Source organism: Lepeophtheirus salmonis, chromosome 1, assembly GCF_016086655.4.
Source record: "Lepeophtheirus salmonis chromosome 1, UVic_Lsal_1.4, whole genome shotgun sequence".
Classification (NCBI taxonomy): Eukaryota; Metazoa; Arthropoda; class Copepoda; order Siphonostomatoida; family Caligidae; genus Lepeophtheirus; species Lepeophtheirus salmonis.
In genome coordinates this window covers 4,455,700-4,483,182 of record NC_052131.2, presented here as the reverse complement: position 1 = coordinate 4,483,182, position 27,483 = coordinate 4,455,700, and the positions used below count along the sequence as shown (strand labels likewise).

Sequence of the window (27,483 nt, the reverse complement as noted above, 5' to 3'; positions counted from 1 at the left end):
TTCCAAAAAAATTAATTTTTGATTTTTCTTTACAAAAAAATTTTAATTTTGGATTTTTTCTAAGAATTTCCAAAACCCAAGCACCTCTCCCCTCCAAAAAAAAATGTATATATAATTTGTGGACACCCTGTAATGTCATGACAGCTAAGCTTGTCAAATTGTCCGAATTATTACATTCATTTTCGCTCTCTTTTATTTTTACATACTAGTAGGTGCTATGGCATACAACACAAGCTATTTTTATGTTTCTCGGGGAAAATACTTTACTGCAAGATTTTCTTTTGTAGGAAAATCAAATTACTTTTACCTCAAAGATTGGTAAAATTTTTGTATTTTTCTTCATAATGAAAATGAAGAACAATATATACAGAAAATTTCTCTCATGTTATTGATTACAATTGGAGATAAATTAAACATAATAGATATTATTAACAAATAATAATACGTACATTTACAATATGCCTACCTTATCATTTAATTAATAGAAGTCAAAACAAACCCACAACATTATCATATAGTCATAATCATCATAAAATAACCACATACAAATAAAATATTAATATTTTTCTTTACATATATATTTATATAGAGATATTATTATGTCTTTATTTTTCTGAAGGAATATAAAAATATATATGTGTGTATGTTTACAAAAACAAAACAAAAAATTGAATTAAAGCATGATGAGGAACGTGAAAATATTTCATTTAGGAAACAATTTCTTTCTATATAAATACACAATACAAAAATGTAGTTGTTTAACAAATGACGAAGTTACAATTTTATGCTAATTACTCTCTCTACAGAGAGAGAGAAGAATTTAATCGTAAAAACCAGTTTGCTTACATTTGGGAGGACTTCATTTATTGCGTGTTGAAAAAAGTTATAAGTGACGCATAATCTTTTAAAGGGATTCTTTTTTTATAGTTTTGACTTTCTATATGTAGTTAAGAAAGAAGACAGCTGTTGTTGTGATCCTAGTTCTTTCATTTTTTATCAATAAAAGTGATGGTGAACAAAGTCACCGGGTATTATGTAGATTGTATAAATGAAAGGATTAACGTTTGTGTATGTGTGTCTCAAAATAATCAGAAAGGAACGATTACTTGACTCCTACCACATCTATTGCGTACTATGGTGAGTTTTCAATTAATTAACACTCCTGATTAGTGATCCGGGGTGTCCATAAGATTATATTTGAGAAGGGGAGGGGCTTAGTTTTTGGATTTTTTTGACAAAAAATCCATTGCTATTCGGAAAAAAATTAAATTATTTAAAAAAAAAGTCAAATATTTAATTTTTGAAAAAAAATAATATGACAATGGTTTTTTTTAAATCCATAATTATTCATAAATAATTTAAATCATTGATAAAAAATTCTAAAATCCATAGTTATTCTCAAAAAATTAAATATTTTGGAAAAAAATTAAAATAATTAAATTTCAGATATAATTTTTTTTGGAAAAAAATTAAAATAATTAAACTTCAAAGATTACTTTTTTTTGGAAAAAATTTCCAAAATCTAAAACTTTCTTAGAAAATTATTTTTCCTGGAAAAAAAAGTTCAAAAATTAAATATTAAATCTTTTGGAATTTCTTTTAAAAATCAGAATCTATTTACAAACAATTAAATGTTTTGGAAAAAAATTAGAAAAATTACATTTTGTGGAAAAAAAAAAAAATTCATAAATCCAAAGCTATTCAGAAAAAAATTTAAAAAACCATAGTTTTTTTGCGTATAATTCAATTTTTTGAGAAAAAAAAGTTCAAAATCCTCAGCTATTAAAAAAAATTAATTTTAAATATTAAAAATTCTTGAAAAATATTTCATAAAGTAAATTTTTTGCTCTGCTCATGATATTTTTTATTCCACATCAGTAATTTTTTTTAAATTCCTTAATGTTGGAGGCGGCTACAGCCCCTCCAGCACTCATCCCCTGCAGACGCCCTTGTTAATGTATTGAATACCCCGATAAAAGAAATACTTAAATTCGCAATTGCAACTTGAAAATATGGATGTTCTCATACATAAAGGGCTACATTTTTATAAAGAAATCCACAGATTATCCGCATTTTAAAAATGGATGCACGCAATCGGTGCCAGACCAGGGCAAGGGACCAAGAGATTATTGGCATCACGGCGTTACCTCCTTAACATAAAAACACCACCCTCACTATTTTGTTGTCAGCTGTCAATTTCATCATTTCGCTTGATACATCATGGCTTTGTCATAATTTATTATTTATGATAACAAAGTAATAAGTTCTTTTATAATTCTTATGTTCCGTTTCCAAAGGAACAGGAATACAATTTCTTGAGGATCCCTCGCAGTTTAACTAGTCTAACTACCAGATGATTTCGGTCCTCTTTTGGTTGTTTCGTTTTGGAGGAAAGGTTACGTGATGCAATATAGGTAAAAGGGGGCCTATCACTTTTTTGATAAGAAGATGCGTGATTATGATGTCATTAATATGTGACGTCATTAAAAAAACCTTTTTAATTTAAATCTGAGGCAAAATTTAAGTATTTTGCAAAGAAAAATCCTTTGGGAAACAAAGAATTTTTCAGAACTATCCCAGGGGGCGGGAGGGTTTAAGATCAAGAGTTTAATTTTTCAAAACTAAAACCAGTCTCAAGAACATTAACTGCATTTTTAGAAATAATCGTTACATGACTAATTTGCACTATATCATTGAGGGGGAAATGTTTTGTGAAGCTTTAGATATAATTATTAATATGTAGAAAAGAAAAAATAATAAATATTCTTAAATCTTTAGCAATGCAATAATTGAAAAATGAATAATATGTTACGGTTTGTTTAATGCATATTATAGAATTAGCTTGTCTGTACAACTATTGATGGCATACCTAATGAGAAATGTATGTATTTTATCAAGAGGGTCCGCAGAATTATATTTTAGGGCTGAGCCTGGGTTTTTGCAATTTTTTTGAAATCAAATCTAAAAACTTCAAATATTAAAATTTTAAAAATCCACAGCTCTTCACTAAAAATTAAATATTTGAAGAAAAAAATTCAAAAATTTCCATTACAAATATTAATTTTTTTTGAAATTTGTTACAGCACCTCCAACCCACCCCATGTAGACATACTCTATCAATTCTAGTAGGAAAGCCTGGTTATTAATATTTGCAACGGGGTATTTTATAGTGAGCCCTTCTTGTTTCGTAAATCGATACTTACTTAAAATGATTCAAAAGAAATTAATATAATCACATTTCATATAAATCAATTTGTTTTGAGATTGCATATCTTCTTATTTTTATAAATATAATACCTATCATATATGTGACAAATCAAGACAAAAGCAAGCTAGAATGATTTTTTTCAAGAGTGTGAATTACATTTGTATTCTACAGACGAATTAAACTAAATTTATATTAATAAATTAATTATATTTGAATTTAAGACGCTTTTAGACAGAGCCCTTGTGTGGAAGCACATTGTCTTTGGTGAAAAGTATACCCCTATGGCTCAAGGAGCGCTCCACTAGCTCTTGAATGGCATAGTGGCACTTTGTGCGTGCTCCATGAACCCTCGGGCACACCTGAAGAATGTAGGCCAAGTTTTTGACCTTGTCCGCACAAGACTCACACTTATTGCCACCCTCCAAAGTTTTAAAGCTTGCGATTTTCGACTTGGTGGTGACAGACCCAGCCATAATTTGGACAGCCGGTCAGGTCAGTTACATTCATCGTTCTTGATGTCAGGAACGAGAAGTTTTTATGGCCTTGCTGTGAAGACTCAAGCCCCTGGGTGTCTATTTTTTTATAAAGTGCTTTTTTGTATAAATCGGGTGTCTGGTCACTCGAGGAACACGATAGACCGCCGATTTGGATTGTTTTGCCCAAATTAAATAAAAATTTATTGACAAACCAATTTTAATTAAACCAATCATTTTGATTATTATAAGCTATTGCAAATAATGTATGGTTGTCATAAATCGTACGGGATACTTGAACTTGCAATACATTGAATTTAAATTCAATAGTAGTGAAAATTAATCGTCACAATAAAAGAGGAATACATTAATAGATTTTATTTGAAAGACCATATCAGGGCCAATATAAATCTTTCAAACAAAATGCAGGCTTTAAACAACATATAGTAACTATTCTTAAAAATATCAACTAATACCAGAATTTTGTATATAAAGCCTATAATTGACTCAATATTGACCAGTATACACGCTTGTAAATAAAGTAAAAAAATATATTAGGACATTATTTTTTTCTTTATTTTTGATCAAGCTTGTTTTTATGTTAACGAATAAAAGTAAGAGTACGTAATTACACAACAAAATTTAATTATTGATTATATAAAAACCAATGCTTTTAATTCTCACACTATTGAGCCAGGAAAATAATATTAGGTTTCCTCCTTCCTATTACAATGGTAGACACGCCTCTATAATACAATGATGATCATAGTGTTCTAAGTTAAAAGATAATACCTTATAAGGAAGAACTAATGAACGATTAGGCAGTCTCAATTGATATAATGTTTGGTAGAACCCCTTTTAAACAAATTTGTTGTCTATGTACATCGTACATACTATGTCGTACTTTAAAACCAGGGATAAAGTGATGGCTTTCATCGAGTGATCATTAAAATCTGAAGAATCTGAATTTTAAACTTCAAACCGATATAATTTAGTAATTAACAATAGAACTTCAACAAAATTAATACTATAAATAGATGTGTGTCTGACATCTCTTAATCATTAATGGAAGTCCCTTCGTGGCAATGATAGCTTTCAGGATGCGCAGAACGGCCAGACACACGTTGCAGATGTAGTCCTCAGTCATGGCGTCCCAGTGCTGGCGGACAGTGGTTTAAGGGAATCGGTGTTTGGATGACGGACACTACAAGCCTCCCGAGAGAGGGTTTGCATCAGGGGTGTAGGAGGCCAAAAGTGTATAAAAAAAGAGTTCAAAAGAGTCTTGCAACGGATGAGATGAGATTATTTTATTGCTGGAGTCAGAAGGACCCTCTCCCCCTTCACAAGGTTCTTTCCACCCCTTTTTTATAGCTCTTTGGACAGTTTGGTGTGAAAATCTGAGATCTCTTGCATGGGCCCTTATGGATTCGAAACCTGGGCTGTTTTCTTTAACTCTTCTGGATCCAGTTTTGTCGGTTTGATAAAACCCTTCTTCGTCTGCAACGTTTAAGACTTGCTGACGGCGTAGACAGTGGCCCAGGAGACCCCAACTACTGAGAGTGAACGAATATAAATTAATCGATCACGTTCAAGTGTTATTTTCTCGGCTTGTACGTAAGATAGAGAGCTCAAGTTTGTTTATTTTTGTAAGTAATTGTTTATGCTTTAATATATCGATTTATGAATTAATTTCAATTACTCAACCTCAAGTGTTCAGATATCAATGGGTAACGCAGTATAATGGGAGGATGAGGCATTCAAGGGTATTGCTAGATATAGGCGTGCTAGATACCCTGACATAAATTTCGTTCTCGAAGAAAATATATATATATATATGTTGTCAAAATTTCGTGTTTTTATATGACAATTTGTGACAGAATTTGTAAGATTCATTATTGTCTCTTTTTTGCTGTGTATTTTCTACAGAAAGTTAATTCAAAAGCCTTCCCTCAAAATTGTAAAAGTTTTGTCACAAGGCCCAACAGAATTATAAATCATAGTTACAGACCTGGTTGCTTCATAAATTATAGAAAATCCAGGGAAGTGAAGGCGTTTTGGGGTTCAAGAAAATCTGAGCCCCATTTTATGTACATACGTTTGTAACGGCGATACAAATCCAACCTAAAATTTAATGATTTAATCATTAATATCATCGAATATGCAACCAATGATATAGAAATACACAAATATTTTCTGCATAGATAGGAACTATAGTGATTAGAGTAATTATACATGGAGAAGAGGTAAGGCAACATGTGCGGCATTCTATGTATGTATGTTTTTGAAAAGGTTGCTAATGCAGAAGGCAAGTGTTGTAAGAAAAGAAATTAATTTTATATAGTAGTATACTATGAACGTATATGTTGTATATTCTACACTAATTATACGTAGCGAAAAATAACACATAATATTTTAGCTTCCGTTTCTTGTACACATGATATTACATACTATGAAATTTGAATCTCATACTGAGTAGGTAAAACAAAGTATTAAGTTATTTCTAGCTTCTTCTCTATGACGTTTGCTTTATGAAAATCGTTGTTGTTATTATTATTGTTTCAAACTCTGCTGCTATGTATCTTGGTAATACAGAGTGGTCCATTAAAACATCAAAAATTTGAATTTGAATCTTCAACAAGATATAATTTAGTAAGTAACATATAGAATTTTAATAAAATAAGTACTGTAAATAGATGTGTATCTGAGCTCTCTTAATCATTAATGCAGCCACCCTAATTGGTAATGATGGCTTCCAGTCGAGAGTGGAAGGCCTGGCACCCGCTACAGATGTATTCTTCTGTCATGGAGTCCCAGTGATGGCTGAAAGTGTTTTTGAGAGCCTTAGTGTTTGGATGACTGACACTGCAGGTCTGTATGGTGCCTAAAAGTGTCAAAAAAGAGTTTAAAAGAACTCAAGAGAGTTTTTCAAGGGAGGTTATGTATTTCTTTCATTGCTGGTGTCAAAAGGCTCTTTCCACCCACTTTTTTTTACATATCTCTGTACAGTCTATTATGAAACCCCTATATCTCTTATATTATCCCTCATTGACGTAAAGTAATTAGCTTGGGCTATTTTGTTTAACTCTTCCGAGGCCAGTTTTAATTAAATGACTATGAATCAACGCCAAAAAACTCTCACTTTGTCGGGTAAATGATTTATGAACTGTTCCAGATCTGCACAAAAGTTTCATATAGTTTTTATAGCTCTCTGGATAGTCTGATTTTTCGCCTTTTTGATAGAGCCATTCGTTCTTTCCAACGTTTCAGACTTGCTGACGGTGGGCCCGGAGACGCCCAACTTGTTGGAGTGCGTGAATGGAAAATCGTTGATTTATATTGTAACTAATTGTTTATGCTTTAATATATCGAAAATTTGAATTAATTTCAATTATTCAACCTTAATTAATATTTGAATGAGTAATTTGTTAGATTTCAATGGACCATCTGGTATATATATATAAAACGTAGGATCAGAAATGGGATTGATTATATTGCTATAAATACTTTGGCGAGTTTTATAATAAATAAAAGTCTTTGTTATTTGTCTTTTTCTTCAATAGGGCGTTTAATTCATATCATTTACCAGTGTGTAATAAATATTGAAATATACATTCATATTACATACACAAATACATTAATTATGGCCTTCCATTAATTATATCTATATGTAGGCTCGTACATTCACATATTGACAAATTTGGATTTTATTTTATAGGGACAAATAATAATTAAGAAAGAATGGTTACTATTGTACAAATATTGATGTTTATTTACTCATTATAAAGTAACCTGTTCTTGATGAATGTGGGAAAGATAACTCTTTTATCCTCAACTCGCAAATTACTCACCACTTAGCATATTTTGACCTTTAATTATATATTTTGTGTACAAGTTGCGATTTTCTCTGTTTGTTATAAGTTGTAAAGGAAAAGGGTAGCCAAAATTCAGATGAATCATTTTATTTGAAGGATCTACAGTCATTGGAATGAGGATAAAGCAATAATTGAATATTCCAAGGATGATCCATCTATAAGAATTGTAATTTTGAAGTACTCTGTGGCACATTATAAAGTTCGAATGCTCAGAGATATATTACTCATAAATACATATTAACCATGTTCATTTAATAATAAAAATACAAATTTTTGGAAAAAATTTCAAATAATCTTTTTTTTTCAAAAAAAAAAAAACTCAAATATCCAAAGCTATTCACATAAAATAAAATTTTGTAGGAAAATATTTAGAAAATTAAATTTTTTTGGAAAAAAAATTATTAAATCCATAATTTTTTACAAATAATTAATTTTTTTTAAATTTACATTTTTTCCTTTACTACATAATTCGCCCGAATTGACTTGATTTTTAAGAAAAGAAACTTTAAAAAATGTATATATTTTACCCGTATTTTTGTTTAAATTTTTTACTTCTCACTAACAAAAATCTAATAACAAGCAAAAATTCCTTACTATTAACCTTCTATTTCTTTTAACCTTCCAATATCCTACACATTTATTTCAAAAAGAGAGACGGATACAGACTTTAGAACGATATGAAAGTTTTTCAGAATTATGGGTTGCGTACGTACGGCCATCTTCAATTCTGATCAGACCAGATTCCTGGTCTCTGTAGGGCAAGTTTGATTTTTTGCTAATAAGTCGATTTTTTTTCTCATAAAACAAGATCAATTGACCTTGTCTCAAAGCTTTTTTTTTTAAGTACGGGTTGTCGATTCGAAAATGCAAAAAAAAAATTAAAAAAACCAACAAATGAATTGCTGTACTAACAGCATGTATATTAAATACAAGTTAAAAAAGGGAATTAGGAAGGATATGAGCCAGTTAATCTTATTAAGTATATTCATTATGGTTGAAGAAAGAAAATGGCAAGTTAGTAATGTCAATGACAACAAATAAATTACTGGGTCAAATATTTGAAAAAATTGCTTAATATTTACAAAAATCAGTATTTTCACATCGTCCATTATATGTTGCCTTTTCAAGAGTGTCAAAAGGGGTGCATGTTAAATGATATTTACATCAAATGGACAGAAAGAACAAGAAATGTTGTATACAAGAAGGTATTACAATAGAAATTTATCTATTATATAAGTATAATTTATAGTAAATCGTTTTAGTTTAGAATTTTAACATAAATAATTTAAAAGAAATAAAATCTTTTTTAATTTTTTATTAGCTATCATTAAGATGGCGTCGTGCTCTTACTAGTATGTACACAAAACACTTTGAATCTACCTCCTCCCCCCCTTGAAAACACCCCTGCATCTTAATTACACATGATGACTTATCATCATTGCTCAATCATGAGTTTTGATTTTGTTCAAAAAACATTTCCCCTTTCTCATCCTAATATTTGACTACATTTTGTCCGCTCTATTTTGAATTATATCCTTCGCCCATGTAGATACACATTGACATTGTAATTTGTACCCCTTCTTTCTCCTTTTCTTTTATTTTTCCCGCCTGGATTCAAACACTGATTGACTTCGTCATAGAGAAAGAGAGAGAGAAAAAAACAACAACGACTAGTGATACATTTGCTTTGCTATTGTGAAAAAAAGAACGGAAGTGGATTAATCTGATTATAAATTTTCTTTTATTATCACAACAAAGCCATTAAAATTATGAGGAGAGAGAAAGAGAACAGATGTATTCTTTTACCCTCATTTTTGAGGAGTACTTTTGGTACTCTTTGACTACTTTGTTTTTAGGTCTGACGTCATATGGTTGTAAATACAGAGAGGTTCTCTGCAGCTCCATGTAGTCTGTATACCATGTAATTACATATTAACATTATAATATGCTATAACGACAGAAATATTCTCTTCGTTAAAGTTTTAATTTGTATTTTTTTATTTATTCAATCGTTAGCTTAAACCTTGCTTACTACAATAATGATTACAGAATGAATGATTCAGCATGTATGTACAAAAAAAAAAATACTTTATGCTCAGTTATTATGTGTTGTCTATGGTTACACCCAGTCCAATTATAGGGTTTGTCGTAGCAGGATGATCTCACATAAAATTTAAGTCTCCAAACGATATAGGCTGGCATCTATTCTTGATTGTGCCGATAATGAAACAAGGGATTCCTGAGGCCAAACTAATTACATTATGAAAGAATATTAAAAAAAAAAAAAAAAAAATACATATGTATATTAAATGGATGATTGCCTAAAGACATTTATATTATATGTAATAACATATTTTTCCCTTTTTTTTTTTTGAAAATCCCCCATTTTATGATCATGAAAATGAATTTCCGTGTTCTCTCCATAAAATTTAAAATTATTTCTCGTCAAAATTTGCTAGGGGTGTCAGAATTTATTTTTTTCTTTTAAAAAAATTTACTTTTATGGCGCTGAGCGAATGCAATAGTAATTATCTAAACATAATATACTATATGCAGAGGGCGTTACTTTAAATATGCAATGATTTGTATAAATAATTGCATACCTATATTCATCAAGTCATCTAAAAAGGAGAAAAAACGAGTAAAAGAACAACAACCTGGATTGACCCAGAGAACACTGCCGTGATTTCATTATTAATGTTTCGATACAAACAAACAAAAGAAACATCATGATACAAATCCATTAACAAACAATTACAATATCTCTCCTCAAAAAATGAATTTACAGAGAGTAGATTAAAAAAATAGTAATACAAGTCCCGACATCCGGTCCTACACCTACAATTTCGACATAACTCATCTCTGACTTTGATATAATCAAACCCAAGTTATAATCATCAAACTCCGGCCATCACCAAATAAATTATAAATTGAATTAAAAAAAAGAAAACAATGGCACCATATTGATACAATAGCTATACTTTTCCTACTATGCAGTATCTACTATACACTCCCCCCTTTCTCTTCCTCATATTCTACATATTATGATTATACTTTAATATATTTAAAAAGGAAGGATATAACGATGAGTCATTTTGATACATATTAACATGGAGCAAAAGGAGGAATCGGGACTTGGAGTAGTCAGCGTTCCCTAGCTGGAGTAGTAGTAATAATAGCAAAAGAGGGCAGATGGATGGATCTGGTACCATTGGAAGAATCTTTGGAAAAAAGCAGGTAATAAGAGAAGAGTGCGCTTGGTGCGCGCGTGTTCTCTCTCTCTTTCTTTCCTTTATTTATGATCAGTCAAGTCCCGTCCTTAGTCAGGGCTGGATGATGAAAGAGATTATCGTTTGACAATTTGTGTGTGTTTTAAGTTAGTTTTGTTTATAGTGCCTCATCATCACTTCATTTTGACTAAGATTAGTCAAAGAAGTGTGTGTATTTTTTTACATATTTAAGATTGAGCGTGATGAAAGTGACGATTAGTTTTAGTGGAACAAAGATCGTGGTGCCATGTGGAGAAGGAGACATCAGTGTTCGTGAATTAACGGCTCTTGCCACAACACGTTATAAGAAGGCTATAGGGAAGCCTGGGGACTATTGGGTCTCTGTTTCAAGTCTGAAATCCTACGAAGGGGGCATTTTAGACCCGGATGACTACATTGTGGATGTCTGCGACGATCGAGAGCAGTTACAGGCACTCTTTGATGACGAAAGGGGCTCGCAACACTCTCATGGGGACGGAATGTCTTCTGAAGAATCCCCTAATGATCCCTCTGCTCAGGTTAGAGATGCTGCGTCTATCTGTTTATTTATTTATTTTTTTACTTCTTAAAAACCATTCTCTAACCCCAAAATCTATGAGTCTCAAATGAATGATCCATGAACCATCATTGAGTTGACATTTACACTCGAGATGGTACATATTCACTCTTTTTAAACGGGTTTTACATACATACATCTACATATAGTACAGTTAATTTCTGCATTGCATATACATAAATAATAGCAAACTAAGCAAAGTCAAAATCACAGAACAACACATAACTTAAACCTCCTTTAAAATATAACTCAATATCACTTGCTTGAGAGAGGGGAGTTGGGGTTACCTCCACTTCTTTCTTTCTTTCTCTCATTATCATCCAAGCATGCATGTAAAATGATAAAATTCCTATGAAATCTTTAATGACTCAATGTATACACAATTATATACATACATATATAAGTAATTCATCAAATTAAACGACAACAAACAGAGTAACCTATTATATTAGTCATTGATACAATGTAAAGAAAAAAAAAGAGACTAAAGAGTCGGTCCTAATAGAAAAATTAACACTATGTACATAGTAGTAGGGATCTTTAAAAGGTTTCTTGATAACTACTAGCCATGTCTTTTCATACTAATTAATAAATTATGTACCATTGTTATCAAACAAATGTATTAATGATATACCTATGCATATCTATGATATGAACAAACTATCTAAAAAGTAATAACAGAACTGAACAAACAAGTTTTAAAAAAGATATTGCTTTGTAGGCAGTAAGTACAGAAAAGTTTTCCTTTTTGTGTGTGTGTGTGTGCCCTCATGATTCCTTTGCTGAACTTTTGTTGTTTGTCCCATGTTTTTGTTATTATAAAAAGCCCTTTAGAATAACCCACACCCCCTTTTCCACCCCTCCATGTACATATTAACAACAATAATATTGATTATTTTGTATGTGGACGACTTCCTTTGCACCTGCATTTAACTGATTTATTTATAGTCTCCCTCACTCCCCCAACCATTCTTCTAAAAAAATTATACATTTTTGAGGGTTTTTTTTTCTTGTTAAAGAAATCTTTCTGCAACGTATTTTTTCTCTCTGTGTATGTGACTTCATTATTATCCGTATGTTGTTGCTTCGACTTAATTTTTGGTATCATCTTCTAAGAAGAGCAGATGCTTCTTCAAAAAAACATTGCTGTTGTTTTCGTAATTTTGTACGTATATACATTTTTATGGTAATTTCGCTTCTTTTAGAGAATAGGAGGTATAGCATAATTATCAGTGCCTACTAATACATAATAAGACATAACGGAAATGCTCTTCCAAGTTATGGAAAAAGGAAAATATGTATTTCATTGCATTGCATCATGAAATATTGTTTGTAGAAACTATGAAATGATGATTAGTAGATATAATAGCAATGCTGCTTTGAGATGTGAGGGGGGGGGGATTATTGGGGAGGGGGAAAGCACCTGCACTGATATTTTACGCACCTATGATCTACTTTTTCTACTTTATCCTTTGGATCATGATATTTAATACATATTATCTACATATATATATATAACATAACATTCTTTCTCCCTTATACTTCATTATGTAAGATGAGCAACGCTCTTGTTACCTGTTCTTTTTGCTTCTATCTTGTTTTGTAGCCCCTCTCTCTCTCCCTAAAAAATCTTACAAACTACTTACACGTTTGGTCACTACTACTAAGAGGAGGAGAGAGACCCACTAAGAAATTGTTCCTCTCACGTAGTTACTATAGAACTTACATATGTTTTGTACCTATTCAAGTAACTATAGTTTGGATCTATCTCATATGATATCAAAGGCCCATCTTTTGAACAATTCCTAATGCATAGTTGTACAAAAGGAGGTCGCGTGCCCCATGTACTTACATACAAATGTATTAGTATTGGGTTGGGCAAAATTAAGGTTGGACCCTCTGGCTGGCCTCTTTAATACGTAATTATAACTTTTTTATACAATTATATATATGTATGTTGCGAGGCTTCCCTCTGACAATAAATAAAAGTCTCCTATTATATACATTCATAAGAATGAAGTTCTAAAAGCATGTATATTTTTGTATTATTATATATATAATGTTGAATACAAACTGTGCACAAAAAAAAGGTTATGAATGATTTACATTAGGTAATATTTGGGTAATACAATTGTAGAAATTATATTATTTAGATGTTGCATATATCATACATGATGTAGTTTTTGACTTGTGTAATTACAAGTAGGGATTGATATCTATTGTGTGGCACAATTTGTTCACGGTTCTTTTATTCGGAGATATGTAGGATTTATAAATAAGTCATTTCAATAGATCAAAAAGATATGATAATACTTAAAATAGTTAATTATTATTAGAAGACAACATGAAACGTACAAGTTGAGACTTGTACAATCTTTTTGTAGTAATAGTTGGATTTGTACATAACGTAAAGAAGAATAAAGAAGTCAATTCTTTTTGTAAAAACCATGATATATATGTATATATATAATACATTCCATTCCTAAATGACGTTAAAATTTTTTTCTTTTCTTCTTTTACCAACGGCATTTTTGTGTGTGTGTTAGGTTTCGTGAGCAGTACTATATACATTGTACATACTTCAATGTATACATATTATAATAATAATAATAATAATATGTACTAGTGATTCTTTGCTTCTTCTTTTTCAAGGTTGGGAAGGAAGGAGAAGGAATGGTCTCTTACACAGCGTGTGTGAGCAGCACATAGTTTATAGTAAAAAGAACAAAAATAAGAATAATTTCTCAACGTTCTTATGAATATATCTGAGCATATATATATAGTATTATTACACATTAATTTTGTAAGGTATAGACGACGTAAAATAGGGGAAGAATGAGTTTTTTTTTCAATATATGTATTATACATGTTATATTAAGAACAAACATGCTAGAAGTAATCCCTCAAAGTTAGACTCCCTCTACATATATCCTTCCTCCTCTTCAACTAATGCTCTTTAATTTTTATTGAATCAATTTTTCGATTAACCTATTTTAGGCTACTTCAATTATTATTTGGATTATTATAATTCATCATGAAAATATTCCAATAAATAGGAATTAAGAAATTGATTCATCGTCATAATTATTACCGAATTGTGGAGAAGGCAGGATTCAATTTGTAAACAAAGGATTCAAAATTAAGGGGGAACCCCCCTTAATTTTGCATTTCAATAATATCTATTCCTCATAAAAACCCATAATTTTCTTCTTCTTTTTTTGTTTATTTTTGTTTTTAGAATAATAATAGGTCAATTTAAAAGCTCTGAGGTATTTTTTTGCTTTATTTGGACAATAAAATTAACATAGTTAGGATTATCCATTTTAGATGAAATATGTGCCTTTTGTCTGGATAACTTTAGTCCATTTTGAAGGCAATTTTATAGTTCTGCGATTAATTAAAAACTTGACGAGCTCATTTTCACAAGCTTCTGTTGTGGCCAGTTTAGTACCATCCACAAAATTTTGTAAATGCTCGAAAAGGTGATCATCGCTTGGTGCCAGGTCTGGACTATACGGTGCGTATGATAGAACCTCCCAGACCTTCTGGCGCGTCGTTAAAGATGTGTATGGCCTTACGGTGTCTTGACAGAATACAAAACGGTTTCTATGGGCCAATTCTGGCCGCTTCTGGTCGATTGTCTGCTTAAATCTGGTCAGTTGTTGATAATATAAATCCAAATTGTGTGTTTTGCCCCATCGAAGCAGCTCAGAGTGGATGATTCCGTTCCAATCCTACCAATCTCAAAATATTACCTTCTTGGCCCTTAACCCGGTGCTTGGCAATCCTTTGAATCGCTTCACGGTGTTTTTTGTTTGTTTTGGCTGTTGTTCTCGTATGTGACCCATTTTTTATCACCAGTCACTATAGATAGATTTCCTTACGTTTCAGCTAAGAGTCGCAAACATCAATTATATCTAAAAGGTTATTTTGCGTCAATTCGTGGAGTACCCGTACATCGATCTTCTTCTTAAGACCAGCCTTATGCAAATGGTTCAAAAGGTTTTCTGACTAACTTTTAGTTCCAGGTCAATGGAATAAGTACTCACATTCCGGCCCAACTTCACAATTTCCATTCTTTTGTCCATATTTTTTAAAGATTGAACTACTCTTCGACGTCCATATTACAAGAACGGAATCGTTAGAACCACTGCTTTGCTGTTGCATTCGATACTGTATTGGGTCCATAAACAGTACAATTTTTTTTTGACCACCTGCTGCCTTTTCACATTTGTCTTAGTGATACTGAATAATTTATCGAATTTTCTCTTTTTTTACTTCAATTTTGGAACTCTGTAATACACAACTGGGTTCACGAAAACACCAAATTGTAAATAAACTTTTTTTTTTCAGTGCATACTTATCCTCTCAGCTTTTTTTTTTTTTTGATGTATTGTATTAATCGTGAGATATAGTTCACAAAAGACATCTTTCGAAAAACGCAGCGAACTTTTTACTTAACCTAATATCTATGTATGTGAGACTTTCTAGAAAGGAGTTTGTACTTATTTGTTTGGGGTTCGGTTTGTGAGTCCTTGACAGATTCTATAGATGATTTGTTGATGACGTCAGTTTTGCTTCAAAAAAGTAAACATCAGAACAACAACGTCATAGGAAGTTAAAGGTGTTGGATCAATCATAATTGTATAGCTCATAGATCAGTATAGGGAATAAAATCGGTCTCTAGATAGAGAAAAAAAAGACCGTCTATATATTGCAACCAAAATAATCGGTCCATGACTTGAATGCTGTTAACTTTTGTTTTTCTGAAGTACAGGTCTGGACCGAAATATCCGTCCAAATGGGTCTAGAAAAATCCATTCAAACCGAAATGAAAAAGTTAGGTCTTGTACCAAGTATCAAAACTGGTACCTAGTTATGATCTGGAAGGCCTGGGATTGAAGATTTCCACCAAATAGTGTAGTAGTAGCAGCATATTCACGTAATCACATTGCATCACCACTTAAATAAGATGGATTGCTGTAGTTAGAAAGTGCTAGAAAAAAGTCTACCTAATATAAGACTATGAATTGTTTCTTTCTCTATTTAATTTTTTAATTAGGGGTTTTACACTCTTGACTTTATGTCTGATTTTAGCTCCTTTTTCATTTATGTACAATCAGGGGCATCCCCAGGATCAAATAATATAGTTATATTATTAATTATTTATTTTTTGGGAGGGGATTGGATTTTTTTTTTGAAAAAAAAGTCGGAAAAATAAGATTTTTTTTTTTTTTAATTTCATTAATTCATAGCTATTCACATTAAATTAAAAAATCCACAGCTATTCACAGATATTAAATTTAAAAAAAAAAAAAATTCAAAAATCCATATCTAAATATTTTTGGAAAAAAAAATTGAAATATAATTTTTTTTTGAAAAATCCACAGGTATTCATAACAAAATGTTATATATTTTTTAAAAATCCATAGATATTCACAAAAAAAAACTAGTAAAAAGCTAAAATTCCTTAATTTGAGAGGGGGGAGGGGTTCATCCTCTCCTGCCTACCCCATGTCCCTGACAATCCGAGTAATTATCCTAAAGTTGTCTTCAAAAACAAATTGCCCGAGACCCCCTCAAAAAGTTATTTTATTACGAAATAATGTGTTTTTGATTATAATTATATATCTGAAACTTTTGACTTCCACCCTCTCCTCAAATACTCTACGAGTATCTAATTACCCCTTCTTATTCATACAAAAGGATTTCCAATTTATAAAAAGAACCCCAATTATGCCCCCTCATTTTGAAAATACTTAATTTAGACATATAATGTAATTCCTGACCATAGCAAAGTTTGGTCGCGGCTGTTCACACATTTGAGGAAAAAAAACGGATTTGTCTTTTACTTTTTGTGAAAATGAAGATTTATTTTTTACATGTTTTGTTCTTTGAAGGGGCGAGACCTAGAGGTGATACAAAGACCTCATCCCCAATATATACACCTAAAAATAGCAAGAAAAAATACAAACATATTGAGACATATAAAAACCTCATTTTGTTATTAGACTTTTTTTATTTATGTATTGTCTTTCGAACTGAGCATAGTAGTTGCAATCCCATTCAATCATGCAAAGAGTCCCTTAATTATATTTATTACATTACATGCATGCATAAACATACGTTAGTCCTTGAAAATGTTTTATACACATAATGAATTAGAGGTTAATAACTTTCAAAATAATAAGAACCAAAAACCATCCCTTCCCTCTTTCCTTCATAAGACTATAGAAATGCTACAATACTCTGCTCTTGAAAAGCTCTTATTAAAATATATAAAATCCATTCTTCCCAAATGGAGAAACACTCAGTCAGTCAGCCGTGCTCACATGGAATGAGTTATTTATGGAGTACGGACACGTCTTTAATACTAAAAAAGTGGGTTCCCTTCACATGCTTACTTCATGAGTAGATATATAAATATGAAGGTCAGAAGTTGGATGTACATATATGTATATATATATATATGTATGTAGGTAATAGTGATAGGACAATTCCAAAAAAATCCCAATCCCGACTCTTTCATAATTTAATTAATAGTTAAAAAATACCATTTTTATCAGGAGTGTCCACAGGATTATATATATATATATATTGTTTTTTGATGGCTTGGTTTTGGGCATCTTTTTGAAAAAAATGCCAAAATTCATTTTTTTTTAGAAAAAAAAAAACAAATTAAATTTCTAATATAAAAATTTAGAAAAAAAATCAAATATTAAACTTTTTGGGAAAAATTTTCTTAATTTTCAAATATTATTATTTTTTTTCTTCAAAAAATTTAAAAATTAAATTTTCTAGTAAATTACGAATTTTTTTTTTTTTTTTTTTTTTTTTTTTTTTTGGGGGGTTATATTTTATTTAACATAACATTCTCGATTCCAGAAAAAACACCCGATTCTCCGATTCCGGTTAATCATCCCATCACTAGTATCTACAATGTGTTGTACCTTGGGGTTAAATCCTCTTTTCTCAATTGTATTTTTTACTTCAGAATCAAATTATGCCAAGAATCTTCTTCTTTTCCTCCTCCCAAAACATTATTGATAATTATTGTAATCCCATTATACACTAATTGTTGTTTTCAAACCCCTCCTTCCTTTAATTAGTGTTCAGTGTACATACATACATATAGAATCCTCTCTTCGAATTATCCCCTTAATAGACGACATATGGACCATGAAGGAATCTTGCGCAGCATCTTATTTTCCAATCTTGGATTGATTGGTATGTGGTATTTTTCAGAAGGGGAGAGAAGGGATTGTCTTTTGTTCATCATTCACCCTATTGTTTCTACTCCATGGGTTTTCCTTCTTTTAGATATCCTATGTACACGTTGGATTTTCTAATAGTTGTAACTTGCACCTTTATTGGGGGGAGGGGGGGGAAGGGGTGCAGGCCCTGACCTACTACACATAAGTACATTACATTTATGTACAAGTTGCAATTTGTATGACTTATAAAATACAGTTATAAGGGAGTTCACATCTTAAACGTTCAATGTATATGTTGTCAGGATATAAAAATGCTTTTAAAAATGGCCGCACTAACTACATTGGGGGTTTCAATGGATAGGGAATTAAAAATTTATATTTCTCATTTCTTTTGTTAAAAAAGTCATGTTTCAACTTTCTATAAAAATTGGATATATTTTTTTAGAGCCAATAAATATCGATCATAGTGGGCAACTTCGACTGATAACGTTTAATCTAAAATATCCTAAAATTGGCCAATTTAATTAACTCGCTCATATATTGGTCAAGCCCTAATATTGATTACAATTTGTAAATTGTATAATAAGCAAATGAATGTAAAATTTTATTGTTCATGTAATGATAATAATGGAATTTTTTTTTGGGATGTTTGATAATTAATGATGTTATTTTGATGAATATTTCAAATTGCTACACAAAAGTATTCTGTTACACATTATAAAGCTCAAATGCTTATTTTTATAATACTCATAAATATATTATATTTAATTAATTTGAATATATCAAAATGAAATGATAACATCAATTAATCGTTGGTTAATAAAATGACAAATGATGCAATCAAATAATGTATTAGGAAATTTTCAAATTATGTCAAATTTCTTGTGTTGTCATTAAAATGATAAATATAATATAATTTAATATTTTACAAATATTAAATTATTAATAAGTGCAATTATTACTGTTTGTTTTAAATTTCTTTCTTTAGTTAGCAAAGTAACCGTATTAATGGTGTGTTTTTCCTGTTGTCAAATATTTAATGAAATATCTTCATAGTACGAGTGTATTTTGCTTCGTTTCTAATCTATAACTATTATAAGTCTTAAGGAGTATGAAAACATATATTTAACCATAAAAATACTAATGACTTGAGAGGTCTATGTACAAATACTAGTTAGTGTTGATTCTCAGGAATTATAGAATTGATAATTAATTAATTTTTTTGGGTAAAAAAATTTCAAATGTTTTCTTAAATCCATAGTTGTTTCCAAAAAATTCTTTTTTTTGGAAAAAAAAAAACTTCAAGACTCCACAGCTGATAACAAAAAATTTAATTTTCTATTCAAAAGCTGTATTGATTCCCGATAATAATTACGGGGAATTTATGGACTCTAGTATTGAAGTTATCCTGAATCTGTAATAGCTAATAAGTTTCTACAAGTTGATTATAATCTAATGCGTATTGTGGTGCAAACTCAACCAGCTTAATTTTATTAATTTTCATACCATTAACACTCATTTTTTTTAATAACATGTTGGGCTGTGCGCAATACACATTCTAGGAAAGTGATGGATCATTTTACCCACAATAGAAAAACACAAGAGGGCAATTTCAATCATTGTGGCAAGGTTTTAATGACTAAAGCCTCAAATATAATTGGATTTTTTGAATATGTGAATAAAAAACATGAAATCAACATAGACGAAGAAAACAAAAGTTATTGAAAAATATTTCGACCCTAAAAAAGATCCTTATGAAAAAGTTGCTAAGATGTTCCGATACGTTTAAAAGAAGCATTCTAACTATTCCACCAACTTCCACTGAACTAGAACACTGTTTTTCAAGTCTTGAAATTTTTTATAATAATCATTGCAATCGACTAAGACAGGGAATCTCAACCTTTTTTTTATTCATGTACCACTTGTAAAATGTTGATTTAACCCAAGTACCCCCTTACTAGCATAAAACATTTTTAGCTTCAGTGAGAGGATTATATTTTTTTAGGATTTTTGGGATTTTTTGAAGAGAAAAACTAACATTTTTTGGAAAAAAATTTCAAAATGTTCAATCTTTTTGGAGAAAAGCTCAAAAATCTAAAGCTTTTGACAAAAATATATATAGTTTTTCGCAAAAAAACAATCTAAAATCCATATCTATTCTCAAAAAATTATTTTTTTTGGGGGAAAAAAATTCAAAATCCACAGCTGGTCACAATTTTTTTTTCAAAAATATATATAATTCTCAAAAAATTAAAATTCAGAGCTTTTTAAAAAAAAAAAATCAATTTTATACATGTAAATTTTTTGAAGAATTTTTTCAAAATCCATAGCTACTACCAGAAAATTAAATTTCAAATGTTAAATTTTTTGGTCAAAAAAATTCAAATATTAAATTTTCTAGTAGAAAGGAAAAAATCCTTCATTAGGAGGGGGTACACTCCCTCCAGGCCACCCCCTGAGTTATATACCACATATAGAATATTCTTTGAATATTTCAAGCACCCCCTGGAGTGCCTCCAAGTATTCCAAGGGTTACGCGTACCCTAATTGAGAACCACTAGACTAGGAGATGATACCCTTCATGCTTTTCTATTACTACGTACAAATCTCAATTATAAGGATCTAAATGCTTAAATATAAAACTTATGTGTGTCGATAATTTTTGGGATAATTCCCGATAATTTTTTAAGCATGTGGCTACTTTTTATTAATACAAAAAGCTCGGTAATTTATCATCACTAACAAATACATTGTTATAAAAATAGGAGGCGGAGTACTGATCTATTATTCTCCAATGGATAGATTCTACTTCTGATAGGAGACACAGTTTAATTATTATTATTATATTAATAGTATTGTTTTTTTGCTGGCCCTGTGTCTACATACGTATGATAATGAGAGAAAAAGCTAACAAAGAACCCAAAAATATATTTTTCAATAATAAAATTAATGGGATTTTTTATGTGTCTCCTGTGATTTATTAATTTGATAGGGAGGGAAGGTACAAAAATAATGAAGGAAAATTTAGTTTCTTTGTCTACCTAATGCGTAGCTCCTCTATCAGAAAAAAAAAATCTATTTAGAGCTTCCAAATACTACTACTCATAGAATGATGAAATGATTTATTTACCTCTACCTTTAAAATATTGTGTATACTCCCCTCGTAGGGTCATGCTCAATTTAACGAAATAATCTCTAATATTTGGTTATTTTTCATATTTGGGAGAAAAAACGCAGTTTTTTATATGTTGGAATTTGATTTTTTTAGATTCTTACTTAAAGAATCACTCATAAATAGATTGAGGTTTCAATGACCCCACTTCATAATAAATTCTCTTATGTGCGCGAGTATATTGCTAAAATTATTAAATCTCTGGAGTGGTGTATGTATGACTGCTTTTTTTTTTTTTTTTGTCATAATTAAAAATGTGAGTAATTTCCTCTTGCGAGAAGATCTACTTTTTCGTCTTAGAAACCATTATTATATATACCTACGAAACAAGTTTCCTTTGGTTTTCTTCTTCTTTTGTAGAAATGATTGTATGTATGTAACTTTCATTCTCTTTGAAAGGAAAAGAAGAAGATCCTTCTTCTCGGGATGATTTTCAAGTCCTTGAAATTATCCTTCTTCTGTGTAGTAATTAATGTATTATACCCCTACAAACAGGTCTTATTTATACTTGTATATATATATATATATGTTATTTTCTGCGTACTCTTTAAGAAGTCCAATTGCAAATATATATGTCTCTTACTCACGATATAAAATAACTTAAATTATTGCGTGCCTCTCTGGTCTTGAGTTATTTTATATTTATGTAGAACTAAATATGACTATATATGTATATATATTTACAACCCTTCTATTTGTTGGACCCATGATAGCAAATTATCATCCGTTTGATCATGATTTTAATATACCTACAGTACATATATTATTTAGCAATAAAGGGAAAGGAATTTGTTTTTGCCCTTGGAAACAAAGGGGGCTGTTTCTTATTCAGATTCTTATTCATTTTACTAATTTGTTTCTTTTCCCATCTCTTTTTAGGTTCGAAGAGGAAGTGAACCAATTCTGAATCACGTCGAATCCGAAGGGTCTTCCTCCTCTCATCCCATTCCCTCCTCCAATGCATATTTGTACGATGATGAAGATGATCTCTACATGAAATCATCTCATTTGCACAACCATCATCATCATCAAAGACTGAACTCCCCTCGACTCCCACCTCCACCCTCACGTGTATCACAAATGGCAGATGCCTTTGAATCTCGAGTAGCACTCCATGAAAATGGTGGAGGAGTCATTCTCCAGGATCCTTCCTCTCAGCAACAACAAACTAAATGTTCCTTACATGTACTTAGACGACGTGAGCCACTTGGTGCCTCTGCCAATAAACCCATTACAGAAAAAGCCCATTCGACGACGTCCAATAATAATATTAATAGTTCGTATCCAAAATCAGAAGAGAAACCCTCCGCCACACTGTCTCCCCGACCAAATAGCTCTCCGATATTAAATATGATAACATCGCCGGAAGGCGACGAAATGGGTTCAAGGGAGAGTAGGGAATTGAAAGAGAGACTTTGTGGAGTTGTAGAAGTCGTTATTCCGAATGAAGTAGGTCCTCTGGGTATTCATGTTGTGCCTTGCGAAATGGATGGACGCTTAGTTGTCCAAGGGATTGAGCCGGGAGGAAGAGTTGATCGAAATGGACGTCTTGCTGTTGGAGATGAAGTTGTGGATATCAATGGGTGCTGTCTCACGGATGTTTCTTTCAACAAGGCACAAGATATATTTAAAAAAGCTCTCCTGGATCACGAACTCCGACTTAGAGTAAGTTAGGTTCAATATCCCCATGCGATGAATGATATAATATCTACAAATGTATATATTTTTAAATACATGATAGAGTAGTTATGTTGAATGAAGGATCAGATGTAGTGTGTAACTAACAAACGTAAATTTCGATCAACGACGACGATATGTAGATATACGTGATTTGACTATATTGGCTTTTGATGCAAAAAACTAAAATATTTCATAAGCATTCAAGTGTTACCACATTTTATAATACATACCTAATATTATTTTTCTGATTCTCACTGATTGCATTTATTGTTATTATGAAGCATTCATTATTATTCATTAGATTAGCAATTATGTTGAACGAATATAAATAATCTCATCTAAGCAAATGAACAGGATTTGAAATTTATTTATTTTGGCACTTTTTATCAGTTTACGAAAATGTTTCTCTGACAGTCAGTGTGAGTAAATTACAAATAATTGCATTGAAGTATGCTCTATTTTTTTCTTCTCTCTGTAAAATTCATTCACGCAAATAATAACTCTTATTGTTTCATATTTAAATTGAAGAATGGTCTCCTATTTCTTATCAATGAATCTTCTAAACAATATGTCTTTTCAATAGGTGATCAAAGGAGGGGAATTCTACCAGGAGAACTCAGATAATAAGGAGAATATCTCTGAGAAAAAAATCGGAGACTTAGTTCCTGGAACAAAAATAACCTCTGCCGTCAATGCCAATAATACTCGCAAAATTGGCAAAGTGATGAAAATTACACTTACTAAAGGTGCAGCTGGACTTGGGTTTAGTATAACGGGAAGAGACAATGCTCCTGGAGGAACGACACCCATTTATATTAAAAACGTTCTACCTAAAGGGGCAGCTATTGAAGAAGGTAATCTTAAACCCGGGGATCGTCTCCTAGAAGTTAATTCCTGCCGAGTTGATGGAATGGGCCAGTCCGAAGTTGTTTCCTTACTTCGTTCTGCACCACTTCACTCCAATCTTGAACTGGTCGTGTCACGCCATTTGGACACTACGTCCAACACAATCTCTCAAACTACTCCTATCCATACTAACAGTCTTAATATATCCACCTCCTATGGACATGAGATGGAGGACAACTCCACTCAAGTCCCTCCTCCCTCTACACTTATTACTCAGCCAAAAATGCCTAAAGATTTTAAATCTCATTCGCCTTCTCCTCACGGAGGACCGATTTCTGCAGATGAATTCCCTTGGAAACATCGAGAAATCTTGACCTTTGATATCCCTGTCCATGATACTGAGCGTGCTGGACTCGGAGTTTCTGTAAAAGGGAAAACCTCCACTGGTAAAGGTAAGGAATTATTACTTATTATTTTGAATTGGTTTTTTTTAATCGTTATTTTTCGTGATCTCTTTTAGCTGGAATAATTGATTTAGGAATATTCGTCAAGAGCGTTCTACACGGGGGAGCAGCATCTCGAGATGGTCGACTACGAACCAACGATCAATTAGTCAACATCAATGGACTATCCCTCCTTGGTAAACCAAATCCACAAGCCATGGAAACCCTAAGAAAAGCTATGCATGAGGAAGGGCCTGTTCCTGGAATCATATCCTTGACCATTGCACGTCGCCTTGATGATGACAATCTAGAGGACAACCGGCGTGTCCAGCAGCCACAGCAACAACAAGTCTTTCCAAACGTCCAAAAAACTGCTGTTGAAAAGAGGGATTCCTTATCTTCTCTCATGACATCTTCATCGGATGACATGGTTCGGGAATATAACGTATCTGCTCCAAGTAGCAGTAGTAATTCCAACAACAATGGGAGTAGTAATAACAACAACTTTAAAGTTCCTGGTGCCGTTCGAAATCCAGTGATTGATAGGCTCATGGGCAAAGACTCTCTGAACTCTGGTAACGATCATCGCTCTCAACAGCAGCAACAACAAAATTCCCAGCAGCCAGGACAACTACAACAACAAAACATCAGGAATGAGAGTTATTACATGGCTACCCATGAGACTTTCAATGCATCCATGATTCAGGGAAGTATGAAGGGTTATGAGAATCCACATAACATTCCACCACCCCCTCCTCCTATATTATCCGTTTCGGATTCATCCGTCATGATTGAGCAGCCGCATTTCAGTATGGATTCATCCGGCTCTGTTCCCTTTGCAAGAGATCAACCCGGGAGACAGTCCATGTCTGAGAAGCGTCATGCAACTCTAGATGCCAAAAACACAGATACATATCAGAAAAGGAAAAAGGCTCGAGAGCAGCGTCTGCAACAACAGCAGCAGTTACAGCAACAAGCTGCTCAAATTTGGAAAAAGTCTGCCTCTCTAGAGTCCCTTACAACCCTTGGGGGTTCCACAGCCATTCTCAAACATTATTCCCGAGCTGAACGAGAGGCTCTAAAGGATAATTATTATGTTAGAACCAATTCAGTTCGGGTATCCAGAAGCCGTGGTTGTAATGAGTCTTTCCGTGCTGCAGTAGATCGGTCCTACGAGGGTGGAAACGGGAGTCATCCGGAAGGTGCTGGGGGAGAAGAGTTTATGGAAAATGATCTCCATCATGCAAGTGGACCTGATTTTGAAATAGAAGATCCTGATTTAATAAACTCCAAAGATTTGGATCAACACCACCAGACCCAAGTGCTTGGAAACTCGGGTCAGAGTGGGAGCAGTGTTCCAACCAACTCAAAGAAGCAAAATCGCAACTCTCGATTTCTCAAGAACCTGGGAACGATGTTTAAAATAAGTGGGAGTAGTGGAGGGGGTAGCGGAAATAGTGGGAGTAGTAGTAGTAGTAGTAGTAAGCAGTCCTCATCCACGGATCGGACAAAAACACTTCCTCTTAAAAAAAGTTCTAGTAATCAAAACCAAGGAATAGCACAGCCGAGTAATAGTAGTAGCAACAGTAACCAAATAGCCAAGTCTCGAAGCGGTGGTAGTTTATCCACAATGACTGGTGCTGGGGGGGTTGATAAATCCAAACATCCTGAAGGAGATGGAATCTATGATACCCTTGTACCCATTAGTAGTGCAATGACACGTCCAGGTTCTCGAGTGGGTATCGCAGATCCTGGTCAGAACACTGGCTGTTCAGACTATGAACTCATTCAGCGGCATCTTCAATCCTCAAGATCTAGATCCCATACGACAGGACATCCTCTCTCCTTCGAGCAACAACAGCAACAAAATGCTGCTGTTGCAGCTGCTTACATGCGACAACAGCAGCAACAGCAACAACAGTTGACGAACCCTCCATATCGTGGTCGCCCAAAGTCCAACTATTATGACTATGAATCCTGGAGCTTTCAGCAGCAGCAGCAGCCGCATCAGCAGCAAAGTCATCATCATGTCTATGGACGATACTATCAACAGGAAAATCCTCCACCCACACAGAGCATGTATCCAAGAGGCGGAGGAGGTGATCCCATTTATGGAATCAATCAGGTCGGAAAGCAATAATAATCATTCAACAAAATGGTGCGGAGTGAAACTTCCGCTTCTTCCCCCTCTCTCTCTCTTTCAAGTTCCTTTCAGTTACATACCTACATACACATAAAACACATCAATTTACTTACGTTTCTTCATTTTATTTTGTTCTTTTTTTAAGTTGCCATATATGTTTCAACAACAACACAAATAGTACATAAACTTACATTTTATGTAATTTTTTTAAACTCATATCATTTCTCTTTTTAAAAGACTTTTTTTAAATATATATTTATCATAACTCTATTATTATACAAAAAAGATAATATATATATATATATATATATTAATATAATATCTGATGCCATTTATACAAACAGACATACATACTTATTATAAAAGACCCACAATCATATAGCATCCAGAAAAAAAAAGAAAAAAAAAAAGACTCCTTTTATCTATTACGACTATACATATATTAAATTCATTCAACCTTTATGCATTTTTTTATTATTATTTCAATTTTAATATAAAAATTTATTTTTTACACTTTATAGAAAATTTATTCGACAATCACAAGTATTATTATCATTATTAAACTTCTTTTTACTTACGAAATGTTTCACTAATTAAGTTGAATATT

General features: G+C 32.1%; 1 protein-coding gene across 3 annotated transcripts; it reads left to right on the top strand.

The window, feature by feature from the left end:
• Window positions 1-861: 861 nt before the first annotated feature.
• Window positions 862-27,161, top strand: baz (par-3 family cell polarity regulator). Of its 3 annotated transcripts, none has more exons than XM_040708206.2 (5): window positions 869-1,137; window positions 10,626-11,340; window positions 22,644-23,429; window positions 24,028-24,742; window positions 24,811-27,161. In XM_040708206.2, exons 2-5 carry the CDS (start codon window positions 11,026-11,028, stop codon window positions 26,871-26,873), a joined length of 3,879 nt encoding a protein of 1,292 aa, XP_040564140.1. In that variant the 5' UTR covers window positions 869-1,137; window positions 10,626-11,025; the 3' UTR covers window positions 26,874-27,161. The 3 variants fall into 3 exon arrangements, with proteins under 3 accessions (XP_040564145.1, XP_040564140.1, XP_071743304.1); XM_071887203.1 differs by lacking the exon at window positions 869-1,137 and adding an exon at window positions 7,482-8,470 and having other exon boundaries at window positions 8,520-11,340; XM_040708211.2 differs by lacking the exon at window positions 10,626-11,340 and having other exon boundaries at window positions 862-1,137.
• Window positions 27,162-27,483: the final 322 nt, after the last annotated feature.